The sequence below is a fragment of the Astyanax mexicanus genome, chromosome 23 (genome assembly GCF_023375975.1).
Source record: "Astyanax mexicanus isolate ESR-SI-001 chromosome 23, AstMex3_surface, whole genome shotgun sequence".
Classification (NCBI taxonomy): domain Eukaryota; kingdom Metazoa; phylum Chordata; class Actinopteri; order Characiformes; family Acestrorhamphidae; genus Astyanax; species Astyanax mexicanus.
The window spans coordinates 13040001-13056579 of NC_064430.1; the positions used below are offsets into that span (position 1 = coordinate 13040001).

Consider the following 16579-nt stretch of genomic DNA (forward strand, 5'->3'; position numbering starts at 1 on the left):
TACTGCACTTTAGAGAGCTGTGAGGATTGTGAAATTGAGGCTTCAGAGAGTATTACGCTTCAGTGACTGTTCATCTTTACATATCCTCTGCTGGATCTGCGAGACTGCGCTGACTGCGCTGACTGCGTTACAGCCTTGTCTTTCCTCACGCTGTTAAATCAAAGAAAACCCAGCAGAGAGCACAGCTTTACTTACAGATAACTGTGTACAAAAATACATTAAATGTGAATCACGTACTAGTGCATGAAATATTTAACACAGTGGTATAAAATCAGTCAAGCCATATATGCATAACTCTCACTCATCTGAACTGAATAGAATACTGCAATGTGGGTTTTACTGATAGCATTGCTTCAGTAATTTGACCAAAAATGGTAACTTAAGAAAATGTAAAAAAAAATAAGCACGCTATTTAGCCCCCCAAAAATTCCAGTAGCTTAGAAAAACAAAACAAGCCAGTTATCACCAGTTATATAAAATCCCAATTCTATACAAAAATGTACAAGATTCTCATTCTCAACTCATTCTAGTTATTTATAAAATTACTAAAAATGTATGCGCAACAGAAAAATCTGTTATTTACAAAAATCTAAAAGATTCTTTTTATAAAAAATAAAATAAAGATTCTGCTCATTAATAATAATGATAAAATTCATTCATTTAGACAAATCTGAAGATATAAAGTATATATAAATATTTTTTTAAATCTATGACAATCCAGGTTATACGAATGACCATCCTAAAATATTCAAGATTTTTAGTCATTTTAAAAATAAAAAAATAAAAAAGTAAATTATTTAAAAATAATGTTACTAAAATGTTGCAGTCATCCAAAGAAACAAAAGTGATATCAGTTTACAAAAATCAATACAATTTTAAATCACTTAGAGCAACAAAAAAAGATCCCAGTCATTTTAGAAAAAAAAAAAAATCTGCATGGCTGTAGAAAGAAGTTTGCCTTAGATCATGTCATTTTGTCAAGACTAACAGACTCATGCCTTTGTACTTTCGACAATATATTAATTGTTTTGCCATTGTATTCATATTCATATGAGCAGCTGTTGATTCTGAAGGGCATAGTCAAACTGTGGTCCTGACAATGCACCCATATTATCTACACAATAAAACACATAGCTCAGTATTCCCCACATCCTGTCCTGAAGCCACCTCTGTACTGCAGTTTTGTTTTTTCCCCTCACGAACAAAGCTGATTCATATCATCTGATAATTATCAAGCCCTTCATCAGTTTGATAATTAGCTGAAGAAAAACATGAGGCTGTGCAGCTTCCAGGACTGGAGTTTTATAACACTGCTGAATATTTACAGTTTTATACCAGCTATCTGTACTGCTGTTATACAGTCATGAGCAGAAGGTGATCTGCTTTGGCTCTTGGCAAAGATCTAGAGTAGAGCTAACAATAGGGGACATACAGCTCTGGAAAAAAATTAAGAGACCACTTCAGTTTCTGAATCAGTTTCTCTGATTTTGCTATTTATAGGTGCATGTTTGAGTAAAATAAAATAAAAAAAATATTTTATTCTATAAACAACGGACAACATTTCTCCCAAATTCCAAATTAAATATCGTCATTTAGAGCATTTTTTTTGCAGAAAATGAGAAATGGCTGAAATAACGAAAAGATGCAGAGCTTTTAGACCTCAAATAATGCAAAAAAACATCTTCATAATTCTAAAGTTTTAAAAGTTCAGGACATCAATATTTAGTGGAATAACCCTGTTTTTTAATCAATAGTTTATGGTTTTTTATGCACCTTGGCATTATGTTCTCCTCCACCAGTCTTACACATTGCTTTTGAATAACTTTATGCCTTGAATGCAAAAATTCAAGCTGCTCAGCGTGCTTTGATGGCTTGTGATCATCCATCTTCCTCTTGATTACATTCCAGGGGGTTTTTAGTTTAGAAAAAAACAAAGAAACTCATCATTTTCCATAGGTAGTTAGTTAGAGGTGTTAGGAGAGTAAGTGCTCTTTGGGAAGCTCTGTCTTCAGGAGTTTTTTTAAAGGTAGTGAGGGATTCTCCTGATCTGGTAGTAGAAGGTTTGAAGTTTGTTCCATCATTGGGGAACTTTGTATGATAATATTCTGGATTGTTTTGTGTGAATGTTTGGCAACGTGAGGAGACGTTTATTGGAAGAGCGCAGCTGCCGGGAGGTAACATAGACCTTTAGGAATAAGTGCAGGTAGTAGGGAGCTGCTCTGTCTTTACCTTGTAGGCGATTTTAAGAGCTTTGAATTTGATGCGAGCAGTAACTGGTAGCTAGTGAAGCTGAACAAGCAGTGGGATGATGTTTGGCCATTGGTTTTGCCTGGTTGAAGACCAGTTAGTATGGCATTGCAATAGTTAAGGCATGAGTTGACCACTGCTTGGACCAGATGTTGGGTGACATGTTGTGTTTGAAATGGTCAAATTCGTCTGATGTTGTAAAGCGCAAAACAGCAGGACTGAGCAAATGAGGCAAAATGGTGCGTAAAGGAGAGCTGGTCATCAACCATAATGCAATTTTTATGTATCGACAAAAGGTTTCCCCATTGTCTGGCTTTTATAGATCATGTCTTCCTCTTTAAACATGTAATCTGTATAAATTTCATTGACTTTGAGCCGCACTGACCTTTTATTACAAGCCTGCTGCCTTTAGTAGCGGTTGGTCTTTCCTCTGTGCTGAAGCCCAGTGTTCTCCTCCCAGCAGCAGACAGGGCTTCCCTGTCTCTAAAGCTCTCGTAGCCGGGCCATATCTCAGCTCAGACCACTGTAGCTAATGTCGGTAAGTGTTGTGTCTTAATCCTGTTCAGAGTGCAGTCAAGAGGAAAATCCCTTTTCATTTGTGCTCGCTATCCACGCTGCTCTCCTGAATATCGCCTCTTCACAGGCACGGCCAGGCGGGCGGGGAACCACCACCTGGACCTCGGCTCCTTTCCCTGAGGGTTTAGTACCCACTATCCTCAAACACTCCGCGATAAAGGCTTAGGATGGAGTGGGGGTTGGACAAGAGTGCTACAAACAGTGTGCAGATAACCAGAAATATGTATGTCTGGGTGTATCAGTATATGGCACAAATCTAAATCCAGGTTTCTTAAGTCTCGCACAACAGCTACATTCAACCACAGCTGCCACTACTGGATTTCACTGATTAAACACACTCTGGACTGGCTGAACTGTGGTCTTCTGAAGGATTTAAGGAAATTTACCATTTTTACCAAGGTTTTTACAGAGAGGTCAAGAAACTTTGGTAAAATGACGGTATTAAAAAGTCTGGAGCAAAGTTAGAAGTTACGTTTGTTACACTATATTCATTTATTCTGATTAGTTTTGGTTTCACACACTTACTTCGTACTAAAGTGACCATACTAAAGAACTTTCTCGGTGCTGATGTTTAGATCCTTATTTGGTGTAAGTGGTGCAATCACTGCGTTCACACCAGACCAAACAAATCACATCAAGGGTGAAAGTGAACCAGAATCTGATCAAACCGAAGTAAAATGTGCCTGCTAAGACATTTACATGTGATGCTGTGGTTCAATGAATGTCCCATCCATCTGGAATCCACTTTCAGATTCTCAAGTGTATCAATATTATTTTACACCCCACAAGCCACCCACATATACACCCACATATACAGCTCTGGAAAAAAATAACAGACCACTTAAAACCACTGGAATATAATAAAGAGGAAGATGGATGATCAAACCAAGCTGAAGTGCTTGAATTTTGGCACCAGGAGTGGCATAAAGGTATCCAAAAGGAGTGTGTAAGACTGGTGGAGAAGAACATGCCAAGATGCATGAAAACTGTGATTAAAAACCAGGGTTATTCCACCAAATATTGATTTCTGAACTCTTAAAACTTTATGAATATGAACTTGTTTTCTTTGCATTATTTGAGGTCTGACAGCTCTGCATCTTTTTTGTTATTTCAGTCATTTCTCATTTTCTGCAAATAAATGCTCTAAATGACAATATTTTATTTGCTATTGTTGTGGGAGAAATGTTGTCCGTAGTTTATAGAATAAAACAACAATGTTCATTTTACTCAAACATATACCTATAAATAGCAAAATCAGAGAAACTAATTCAGAAACAGAAGTGGTTTCTTTTTTCCAGAGCTGTATATAATGCTGATTACTGCATATTTTCTAATAGCTGATTAAATGTATTTGCTACGTTATTGGTGTGTTTGTTTGTACTCAGCTTATCTGGTGAGCTTATCTAAAAAAAGAAAAATCTAATCAAACCTCCCTCAGAAGTGCAAACAACATTTTAACATTTTAAGCAAAATCCCTCCTCAGAACATACAGTACCAGTCAACAGTTCAGACCTGACTGAGTGAATTGTTCGTTTGATCTTTTTTTTTTTCCTTAGTTTTGAGTTTAAATGATGCTTATTTTTGTAATTCAAGAGTGAATACCCCAAAATAGTCTCAATTAAGCACATCTGAACTTGAAATGCCCTTAAACAGGTCGTTTCCGGGCAGCAGACAAGATATCAGGATATGTGAATCTTCTTGGCATCCCAGGTGGCTTCTTGTGAAAGTGTTTCAGAGAATGCCAAGACTGTGTAATGCAGCATCAAGGCAAAAGTGGGGAATGCTGTGAAGAAGCTAAAATAGCTGCAGAATTCTGCAGGGGGTTGAGGGAGGTCTTCACTAGGCTTGGACTGTATCATAGAAGTTATTAATGGGGAGACAGGCCAGTGAATGCTGCATGAATGGGAGTATATTGTGGGCTAATCGCTGCCACTATGATCAGGAGATTGCTGGTTTGAATCCTGTTTATGTATGTCAATCATACAATGAGGGGTGTTTGCTGTTTCTCTCAGTATGTGTTTCTGAGTCCAAGAGTAATCCAGAGTACTTATCCCCTTATGATCTGGTCTGGAATGGATAGCTTTCACTGAAGGGGTTGAAGCTATCCGCTCCCTGTGCTGCGTGTAAGGTTGAGTGATTGGTTCATTTTGTAATGTGGCTGCTTTAACTTACTTTAACTTACGCATTACTTCCCTTTCCATGAGCATATCCTAATAAACCCACACTTTGATAGGACTAGAGTGAGAGTACTGTAATAAGCTCATCAGCTTTGTGGAGTGAGATATGCCTAGCGTTCCAAAAGTGCTGTTCCTCGCTTTGTAAGTGTTTTTGTTTAAGCAAACAGCTAAAAAGCAGAAAATGATTGGAGCTTTTTTTGTGTGATCCTACATGCAGAAATGAGGATATAGTTGTTATCCTGCAACAGTCTATTATTGGTCACATGATAACATCAGTAACTACATGATAGCATCACTGTATGACGGTATGGTTGGTACGCTGCATATGCAATGGTGTACAATGATGTGGTACAATGGGGGTTTGCTGCTCTATGTAATTAAAAAGAAGTTACAAGCTGTTAAACATGGTGGAGGAAGTAAGCAAACGGATTAAAAAGCAGCAAGGGAGCTTTTTTGCAATCCTAAATGCAGAAACATGATGCATGGAATTGCACAATCAAGCTACAGTTCTGTGGGATTTCTTGTGTGTGAACAAAAACCAGCAAAAAATTTCCCCTCCCCCAAACAAGCCCAGAATTGGTCCTGCATGCAGATTAATTTATTCGGGACAAGAGTGAAAAGGCCCTTAAATAGTGCAAAAAAAAAAAAAAAAACCTTCTGCCCATAGACATGTCTACATTTGTAAATGGAACCACAAGTTCTAGGTCTCCAATTTTGTCTTAGATACATGATGAATATGGGTCTGTGGTCAGTGGGGCCTGAGTCGGAGTAAGTGAGTGGGCGGGGCTTAATGTGGGTGTGAATATAATGGTGCTGCTGGCTTGGTGGAGAGTGGTGTGCTGAGTGAGTGCTGGTCTGTTGGGAGCTCTAAATGGGTGTGTGGTGTGTGTTTGAGGTGAAAATGAAATGCGAGAGGCAGCAGCAGACTCTCCAGGGCAAGGCAACAACACACACACACACACACACAGTCTCCTCTATTTACACTACAACCTCTGGCCTTCAGGGTCAGCTTAAGGGAGCAGGTGCAACTACAAACAAGAGAGAAAGAGAAGACAGAGAAAGAGAAAAAGAGAGAAAGAAAGAAAGAAAGAAAGGAAGAGAGAGAGAGAGAGAGAGAGAATGTGTGTTCATTGATGTGAGAGAATGGAGAGACAGAGTGAAACTGACAGAGGGTGAATAGAGAATAAGGGTCTGTGTATATGAGGTGGAGGGGCAGAGAGAGTAGTGTGTGTGTGTGTGTGTGTGTGTGTTTGTGTTTATATTAGACTTGGCACTGTTCCAAGACCTGGCATCAGACCGATATCCGAGAAAGCGAAGAATGAATCCTCCAAAGTGCTCTTAATGCCACAAAACACATAGTGATGTAGATCACCTGATTATTAACCTGATCAGTAACCACTTGGTTACATTACATGATGACAGTAGGGTTGCTGAGCATTATATCGTCACTGTCCAACAGTGTCCATTTTTGTCAATTTTTAGATTACTACAAAAGTTAAACAAACAAACTGTCCCTTACACTGTGCCAATTTATTGATGAATGGACCAATAGAAACTCTTCAAAATGACCTGAAATAAACACTTTTTAAACACATTGACTTCCATTATACATTTAGAAGGATTTGTTTCTCTCCTGTAAAGTTGCAGTTTTGGAGATACTTGTTTTTCGTTGGACAGCGACGATATACAATGCTGTACAATGTGGTACAATGGAGTTTTGCTGATACATGTAATGAAAAAGAAGATATACGCTGTCAAACAAGGTGGAGGAAGTGCTTAGGAAATTGCTTCGATTTTCACAGATATAGTTCAGACTGCAGGCAAATCAGATCTGTTGAGACGACTGTTCACACTGATATTTGTAAGTGATCAGATCAGATTTGTTTTTTGGATACAATCCAGGTTAGCACCCGAACATCCCTTTCAGACAGCTTCCTCTTGCGTCCACAGTTAATCCTGTTAGATGTGGTTCGTCCTTCTTGGTGGTATGCTGACATTACCCTGGATACCGTGGCTCTTGATGCATCACAAAGACTTGCTGTCTTGGTCACAGATGCGTCAGCAAGACGTGCACCAACAATTTGTCCTCTTTTGAACTCTGGAATGTCACCCATAATGTTGTGTGCATTGCAATATTTTGAGTAAAACTGTGCTCTTACCCTGCTAATTGAACCTTCACACTCTGCTCTTACTGGTGCAATGTGCAATTAATGAAGATTGGCCACCAGGCTGCCCCAATTTAGCCATGAAACCTCCCACACTAAAATGACAGGTGTTTCAGTTTCATTGTCCAACCCCTGTAGATATCTAGATTTGCCAAATATTTGATTGTGTTGGCAGTCTGAACAGGTAAAGCCTTCTCCTTTCACTGCTGACCCCAAAAATGAGTCTGAAAAGGCTGTCTGGAAAAGTTGAAAACTGCTGAGTGTGTAGTTGCACTTGTTAGCAGCCGAGCTAATACAGAACTCGTACAGTGCTGACTATAGAGAAATTTACTCACCATCAGTACCACTTATATTAGTCTAAATTACAGCTGTGCTCCACAGTGAGAGTAACTGCAGATGAAAAGTTAAAGCAGTGCTATTGAGCGAGAGAGGCTGATCTGTGAAGAGAGAGAGACAGAGAGAGAGCTGGAGCTGAGGAAGCAGAAAGAGTTGAGAAAGAGTTGTTGGGAGTGAGTACAAGTTCATTTTCCACTAGAAAGATACTTTTTTTTACCTGTTTTTCACTCCTCTCTCTGTCTTGCGTTCCCTATTTCTCTCATTTTCCCCTCACTCTGCCTCTCCCTATTTTAGAGAGATTGTATCCGGATTTGTTTTTGCTAGTCTGAACAGACAGAAACCGCATGAAATCCAAATTGGATCCAAAACAGATTGAATGCACTGTTTAATGTCCGGAAACACAAAATCTGATTTGTCTGCAGTCTGAACATAGCATAACTCCTACACCTGGTCTCTTCATGGGTTTTTCTCATCTCTGACTCTTTCTTTCACTGTTGTCTGATCTCTAACTTTTGCTCAACCTCTTTCTTTCTCTCCCCCTTTTTAATTCCATTTTCCCCTTTTCTCTCTCTCTGTCTCACTTTCCTATCCCTAAATCTGTCTCAGCTTCTGTCTCAGCTTATCTCTTTCTTTCCCCTTCTTTAGCTCCGTTTCCATCTCATTCTTTCTTCCTCCTATGCTCTAGGCTCTCTTCCTCTATTCATCTCTTTCTCTTTCTGTCTTTCATTCTTATACTTCCTCTCCCTCTCATTCTTTCACTCACTCTTGCTCTCTCTCATCTCTAACTTTTGCTCAGCCTCTAACTTTCTCTTCTTTCTCTTTCCTTTCACTCTCATTCTCACACTTACTTTTGCTCTCTCATTCTCTCATTCTTCCTCTATTCATCTCTCCCCATTTATCTCCAATCCTGTCTCACTCTTTCGCTCTCTCTCTTTCTCACTCTCTCATCCTTAAATCTGTCTCAGATTATCTCTTTCTCTCCCTCTCTCTTATTCTATACCTTCCTCTCCCTCTCATTCTTTCTTTTTATTATTCTCTAGGCTCTCTTCCTCTTTTCATCTGTCTTTCTCTTCCTGTCTTTCATTCTTATACTTCCTCTCCCTCTCATTCTCTCACTCACTCTTGCTCTCTCTCATCTCTTACCTCTTTTTTTCACTGTTGTCTCATGTCAAACTTTTGCTCAGCCTCTATCTTTCTCTTCTTTCTCTTTCCTTTCACTCTCATTCTCACACTTACTTTTGCTCTCTCATGCTCTCTCATTCTCTCACTCTCCCTTTTTCGTCTCTCTCCATGTATCTCCAATTCTGTCTCAGCCTTTCTCTTCCTCTCTATCTCTGCCTCACTCTCTCATCCCTAAATCTGTCTCAGATTATCTCTTTCTCTCCCTCTCTTTCTTATTCTATACCTTCCTTTCCCTCTCCCTCTCATTCTTTCTTTTTCTTATTCTTTAGGCTCGCTCATGCTATTCGTGTGTCTTTCTCTACCTTTCATTTTTACACTCCCTCTTCCTCTCATTCTCTCTCTTGCTCTTGCTTTCTCTCATCTCCAGTGCGTTCTTTCCTTCTGTTGTCTCATCTCGAAATTTTGCTCAGCCTCTCTCTTTCTCTCCCCTTCTTTAGTTCCATTTCCCTCTCATTCTTTCTTCCTCCTATTCTCTAGGCTCTCTCCCTCTATTCATCTGTTTTTCTCTCCATACGTCTAATTCTTATACGTCCTCTCTCTTTCGTTCTATTACTCATCCTGCTCTTTCTCATCTCTGACTCTTTCTTTCAGTCTGTTGTTTCATCTCTAACTTTCGCTCAGCCTCTTTCTTTCTCTCCCCTTCTTTAACTGCCTTGTCCTCTCATTCTTACACTTACTTTTGCTCTGTTAGTCTCTTTTTCTATACCTCTGTCTCATTTTTTCTTTCTCTCATTCTCTAGGCTCTCTCTCTTTCTCCCTATCTCTAATTCTTATAATTTCTCTCCCTCTCATGTCCACACTCACCCTGCTCTCTCTCTTCTCTAACTCTTTTTTCACTCTGTTGTCTCGTCTCTAACTTTCACTCAGCCTCTCTCTTTCTCTCCCCTTTTTAAACTCCCATTCACTCTCATTATTCTCACTCTCACTCATTCTCTCACTCTTCCTGTATTCATTTTTCTCATTTTACATCTCCCTCTCATTCTTTCTGTCTTTCATTCTCTAGGCTCTCTCCCTCTATTCATCATTTCTAAATTTCCTTCGGGATAAATAAAGTATCTATCTATCTATCTATCTATCTATCTATCTATCTATCTATCTATCTATCTATCTATCATTCTCTCCCTATCTGTCATTATTTTACTTCCTCTCACTCTTGCTCTTACCTTTTGCTCAGCCTCTCTCACTCTCTCCCATTCTCTCTTCTTCTATTCATCTCTTTCCTCTTATCCTCAATTCTGTCTCAGTCTCTTTCTCTCTCTCTACCATCCCTAATTCTGTCTAATTCTCCCTCTCATCCTGTCCCTCACACTTATTCTCTCTGTCTCTCACTCTTCCTCTTTTCATGTCTCTTTCCCTCTGTCTCCATCTCTCTGTCTGTCTCTCTCTCTCTCTCTCTCTCTCTCTCTATCTCTTTGTGAGTGTCTCTTTCTCTCACACACACAAACACTCAGCTAACCATGGGATCAATAATTCATAAGAGCAAATAGAAAGTGAAGCCCTCACATCATTCTCTCCTCCTCTTTTCTTTTCTTGCCATCTTTCTCACTCTCTTATCTCTCTCTCGCCATGTCTCTCTCTCTCCACTTCCTGCCCCCCTGCCCCACCTCTCTCTCTCATGCATTATGGAAATAGGAAAAGGAAAATAAATACGACACCAATTGAGGAAAAAAAATAAATAACCTTGCTGGAAAATATAATCTCGCTCCGAGCACCGGGAACAAATTTATGCCAGTTGCAGGAAGATTCTAATGATGACATCAAATTATCATTTAAATCAAATTGTCTCTCGTCCCCCAGAGACCGCAGTGTGCACAGATTGAAAACACACACCAACACACTCTATTAGCCAGTAGTGTTATTCAGTGTGGAGACGGTCCCTGCGCTCTGGGGGAATATTAAATCAGCTGTTTTAATTCATTAAATGCAGACGACTCCAGAGTATATTCACACACAGATCCTTACTGTTCTCAAGTGGCCTTTTACTATACAGCACCGTGCAAAAGTTTGGGCACCCCAGTCAACACTTCTCTTACTGTGAGGAGCTCGGCGATTAAAAGATGAGCTGATGAGATAATGGCATGAAGTTAAATTAAATTAAACTTTGGTCAGTCTTCATATTGAACAACTGAGTAACATCCCCTTTTTATCAAACTTGTAAATGCTTTCTGTATCAGCTAACTGTAATTTAACTCCGGATTGAAAGAATGCCTTTATGTACCTCAGCAGTTCAATTTTAATCATAGATTTACCTCAGTGGTTCTATTCTTATCATACATTTACCTCAGTAAAGCTATTCTTATAATAAATGTACCTCAGTATTACTATTCTAATCATACATTTACCTCAGTAATGCTGTTCTTATAATAAATATACCCCAGTAGTACTGTTCTAATCATAAGTTTACCTCAGTAAAGCTATTCTTTTAATAAATGTACCTTAGTAGTACTATTCTAATCATACATTTACCTCAGTAGTACTATTCTAATCATACATTTACCTCAGTAGTACTATTCTAATCATACATTTACCTCAGTAATGCTATTCTTATAATAAATGTACCTCAGTAGTACTATTCTAATCATACATTTACCTCAGTAATGCTATTCTTATAATAAATGTACATCAGTAGTACTATTTTAATCATACATTTACCTCAGCAACGCTATTCTTATAATAAATGTACCTTAGTAGTACTATTCTAATCATACATTTACCTCAATAATGCTATTCTTATAATAAATGTACCTTAGTATTACTATTCTATTCATACATTTACCTCAATAATGCTATTCTTATAAAAAATGTACCTTAGTAGTACTATTCTAATCATACATTTACCTCAGCAATGCTATTCTTATAATAAATGTACCTCAGTGGTACTATTCTAAGTACTATTCTATTCATACATTTACCTCAGTATTACTATTTTAATCATACAGTTACCTCAGTATTGCTGATCTTATCATAAATATAGCTTAGTAGTACTGTTTTAGTGACGCATTTACTGCAGAGATTTAAATTTACCTCAGTATTGCTAATGTAATCATGAATTTACATTTGCCATGCTTTTCTAGACACACATTTACCTCAGCAGTGCAATTTTACTGACAGATTTACCTCAGTAGTGCTATTGAAATCATGAATTTACATTTGCCATGCTTTTTTAGACACACATTTACCTCAGCAGTCCAATTTTACTGACAGATTTACCTCAGTGGTGCTGTTCTAACCATACACAATACTTATTTAAGCAGTGGGTGGAGTTAACAAATCCTAATGTTTAGGATTAGTAGTGTAATGATAAACTTAAAAATACACTACAATTAGATGTTTAATATAAATTAAGTAATAAAGTTTTTTTACTGAATATATTCTGTGCATCCCTACTTGGAAATATATATTTTTTAGTCATTTTAATTATCCTAGTATAACCCATTTGCCCTCTCAGTAAAGGAATTCCTGAGCAAGAGAGCATCACTGTCTGTATATGAAAGAGAGAAAGAGAGGGAGAGTGAAAAGGGACAAAGTTTAAAAGAGCAGTTTGCTGAAGGAGAGAGTGAGTGTTAGTGGGTAATAGAGGGTGAAGGAGAAAGATAGAGAGAGAGAGTGTGGGGACAGGCCTCGCAGCTACTGTAAAAGTGGCTATGAAAACACTCAGCTTGAGCGTGTGATAGCGCTGCAGTGCCTGCGGGGCTTTGTAGTGCATTTCAGGCTGCGCTATCGCACCAAAACGCTGTCCCCACACTTGAAATATTCACAAAGTTTTCACATTGCCCGCGAGGAGGGCATGTTCCCCGTCCCTGGTGGCACCCCGCTTCATTTCCCCTGGTGCTGCCACCGTCTGCGGCCTAAAATTGTCTCGTACAGCGGCTCGCTTTGGTCGTTTCTTCAAACTACTGGCTGAAGAAATTGTTTTCATTCTGCTTCTTTTTCCGCAGGTGCTGCTGTCAGGTCTGATTGGAGTAGTGTCATGGAAAAGACCCCTCTCTTTGGTGGTGAGTACCAATGAACACTCAGAACCAACATTGTTGTCGCAATGTGCCCGTGTGCCATATTCATGTCGCAGGATTCAACGTTTTTGCTGCTTGATATAGTTTACAGTTCTAGTGACACATTTACCTCAGCATTTACAATTCTTGTGTGAATTTACCTCAGTAGTGCTAAGCTATCATACATTTTCTTTTGCCATGCTGTTCTAGACACACATTTACCTCAGCATTTAACATTTTGTGTCAATTTATCTCAGTAATGCTACTGTAATCATAAATTTACTTTCACCATGCAGTTCTAGACACACCTCAGCATTTAAAATTTCATTGAGAATTTACCTCAGTAGTGCTAATCTAATCATGAATTTATTTTCGCCATGCTGTTCTAGACACACATTTACTTCAGGATTCACCGTTTTTGCTGCTTGATATGCTGTACTGTTCTAGTGACACATTTACCTCAGCATTTAAAATTTAATTGTGAATTTACCTCAGCAGTGCTAATCTATCATACATTTACTTTTGTCATGCTGTTCTAGACACACATTTACCTCAGCATTTAACATTTTACCATCAATTTATCTCAGAAGTGCTAATCTAATTATACATTTACATTTGGCATGCGGTTCTTGACACACATTTACCTCAGCATTTAAAATTTTATTGTGAATTTACCTCAGTAGTGCCTTAGTTTGATAGATGCCAGTTTTCACATTGCCCGCAAGGAGGGCAAGTTCCCCATATTCATGTCGCAGGATTCAGCGTTTTTGCTGCTTGATATGGTGTACTGTTCTAGACACACATTTACCTCATCATTTAAAATTTCATTGTGAATTTACCTCAGTAATGCTAATATAATTCAAAATTTACTTTCACCATGCTGTTCTAGACACACGTTTACCTCAGCAATTCAATTTCGGTTACAGATTTACCTCAATGGTGCTGTTCTAACCATACACTTAATTAAGCAGTGGGTGGAGTGTGGATTTGCCAGTGAACATTCAAAATGAACATTGTTGTCACAATGTGCACGTGTGCCATATTCACATCGCAGAATGTGCAATATATTTTGTGCAATGTCATATTTAGCATATTTGTTGTTTGATATGCTGTACTGTTGTAGTGACAGTTACCTCAGCATTTAAAATTTCATTGTGAATTTACCTCAGTAGTGCTGATCTAATTGTATATTTACTTTCGCCATGCTGTTCTAGACACACATTTACCTCAGCATTTAAAATTTCATTGTAAATTTACCTCATATATGCTATGCAACCTGTAAACAAGCACATCAATAGCATTAGATGTGTTGGACTACACAAACGTGACACTCCTTAACTCGACTTAATTGATGAAAACAGTCATCTGGAACCGGTCAGGCTGCTTACAGCCTCATTTTGAGCTCATTTGTAAATTGCAGTCTTTGGAGTTATTTGTGTTGTAAAGGCCACTATTGATAAAACAGATAATAAAGCAGCCCTGGTCTGTAGAAGGCAGAGCCTCCTGCCTTTGGTTTCCATGACACTAACCGAACCGATCATTAGTCTTAATCTGTCCACCTACTGCTGTATCCATCACATAATGACACTGACGCTTCCATGGAAATTGGACTGACAGTTATGACGTCCATCTAGTTATGATTCACTAGATGAATCCTGTAAAGGCCAGTTTAAACTTCTGTGTAAAGTTGTCGATGGTGTAGCCTGTATGAGAGCCATTACACAGCTGTAGTCTTTATATTTCTGCATTTGTTGGTGCAGGCGTCTCTGTGTCACTCTCCAGTTAAACCGTGAAGGCAGGGGTGGGTGACTCATTGGACCAATCACAGCTGCTGCTGTTCACGTGGTGTAGTTATATTTCTGGGGAGGTTCACGTAGGGCTACAGCATAGGCTACAGTGTAGAGGTATAAACTGGGTTTAACTTGTCACCAGGCTGGGCCAAAATTGAAAAAAAAAATAAGAATAAAATGTGTAAAAGTTTCCAGATTAAACACACTGACAGCACTATTTCATTCATTTATCATTAACGTTTTCTTTTTTTATACTGAATAAACTGAAAAGGGAAATTATATTGTACTTGTGAATGCAAGAGAAACTGTGATATTTTAATTAATGCATTTAAACTTGAATAACAGAGCAAAACATTTTTTTTTTGATTAACACTTATTTATAGATTTTTTAATTTAATTTAGTATTAATTTATCTAATTATCAAACTTTTATATTTAATCTTTTATATTTAATCTTTAAATGTTATCTAGGCAGATAACTGTGCTAAAATATTGGGAATCTAAGCTTACTGTAAATAAACGGAAGCGCTGTACTCACCGATGTAAACAGTTTTCAGGAGAGAAATTAAAGCAAATATTTATGTATTTATATATATTTTTTTAGGAATTACAGTTTTGTTTACTTATGTGCCTTATGTATAAAAATAGACCAGAAAATAGATGTTCATTGATAGTGTGCCTTATAATACAGTGCGCCTTATAAATAAATATGGAATATTGCTATATATATATTTTTTTTTTGTATATATATATACATATTAAATTATTGTCCAGGTCTGAAGTTAGGTGTTTTAAAAAAGCACTGCCATGCTGTAGCCCCTGATACACTGATACACACACAGTACCAGCACAACACACGCTACCCTTCCACTACAGCATGGAGGAGTTCTACCACTCAGATAATATCTAACCAGTAGTCGCTGGAGAAATGAAACTGCGCCTACTAATTATTCTAAACTAAATTAAAAGGGTCTTTGCCCAGTTCTGCCTTCTTGCTGCTTTAACCTCAAAATTTCCTTCAGGATTAATAAAGTTTCTGCTTAGATGAGGAGTCAACTAGCCAATTAAACTGCCTAATTAACCACTTCAATTATACTGACCCTCTAACTGGATCATTTAGTCCAAGGCCACATCTGGGTTCAGGAATCCAGGCTCCACCGCTGTAACCAGCCAGCAGCACATTGTGCGTGAAGGACAGAGCAACCTTTGTGCTTTTTTTTTTTTGCATTTTTATATTGATAGATGATTGATTGTGTTTTAAATGTTTGTAGGCTCGGCTCGTTTCTTTAATCCGGCGGTGTAAAGCTCTGGTCTGCTGGAGTATCGCAGCGGAGAGCGTCTATCTGCGCAGGAGCTGAAAGCGAGCGTGATTGCCTGCCTGTCACGCAGAGAGCCGCAGAGGAAAAATAATAAAAGACAAAAAAAAACAAAAAACTGAAAAACAGAGGCGGTAAAGAACGGCTCCCTGCACCCGGCAGGCCTCAGGTGGATGGTATGTAAAGTGTATGCTCCGAGTTCACCGCGTTCCTCCCGCCGTTGGGCTCATGCATAATTGGGAGGGAGTGGATTCGGCATGCCAGCTGAATTTTTCATGCCCCGAGGGTCAGTGGGAAGCGCCTGAACCCGAGGTGGCATGATAATGTTAAGCTGTGGGTTGTACGAGATCGCTGATAGCGAGATGGGTGGGATGTGATTAAGTGAGTATAGTGACATGATACCAGCACATGCACACTCTCGGGGGTTTATTAATAGAAGAAATGTCATCCCAGCCAAAAGAGAACGTTATAAGAATATTAAGCAACGTTTTAAAAAGGGTCCAGCCTTCCGAGCAGGGCCGGATTAAAAGAATGGGCTGAAAGGGCTGCAGTCCTGGGCCTCGCCACTAGGGGGGCCTCCGGTCACTGAATGTCAAATGACAAAAAAAAAAAAAAAAAAACGAAAATTACAAGCAATAAAAAAGGAAAGAGCAACAGAATTATTACAGAAAACACCCAAATTAACCAGTGTGGAGTAGTCAGCCTGCTGTAGCAGCTACCTCCAGCAAAGATGCGCTGCGCTCTCTCTCTCTCGCACTTCCGCAGCGTGGAGCTGAATTCAGCGCGAGGCTACAAATAGTAT

At 38.7% G+C, this 16579-nt stretch overlaps 1 protein-coding gene across 2 annotated transcripts in view; it reads left to right on the forward strand.

Annotated features, from left to right (window-relative positions):
* fam189a1 (family with sequence similarity 189 member A1) overlaps nucleotides 1-16579 on the forward strand; it is a 264477-nt gene that overhangs the window by 106563 nt on the left and 141335 nt on the right. For both annotated transcript variants that reach the window (XM_049471052.1, XM_049471053.1), the window contains exon 2: nucleotides 12622-12678. In XM_049471052.1, coding sequence (XP_049327009.1) covers nucleotides 12622-12678 — 57 coding nt within the window. The remainder of the gene's footprint in view (nucleotides 1-12621; nucleotides 12679-16579) is intronic.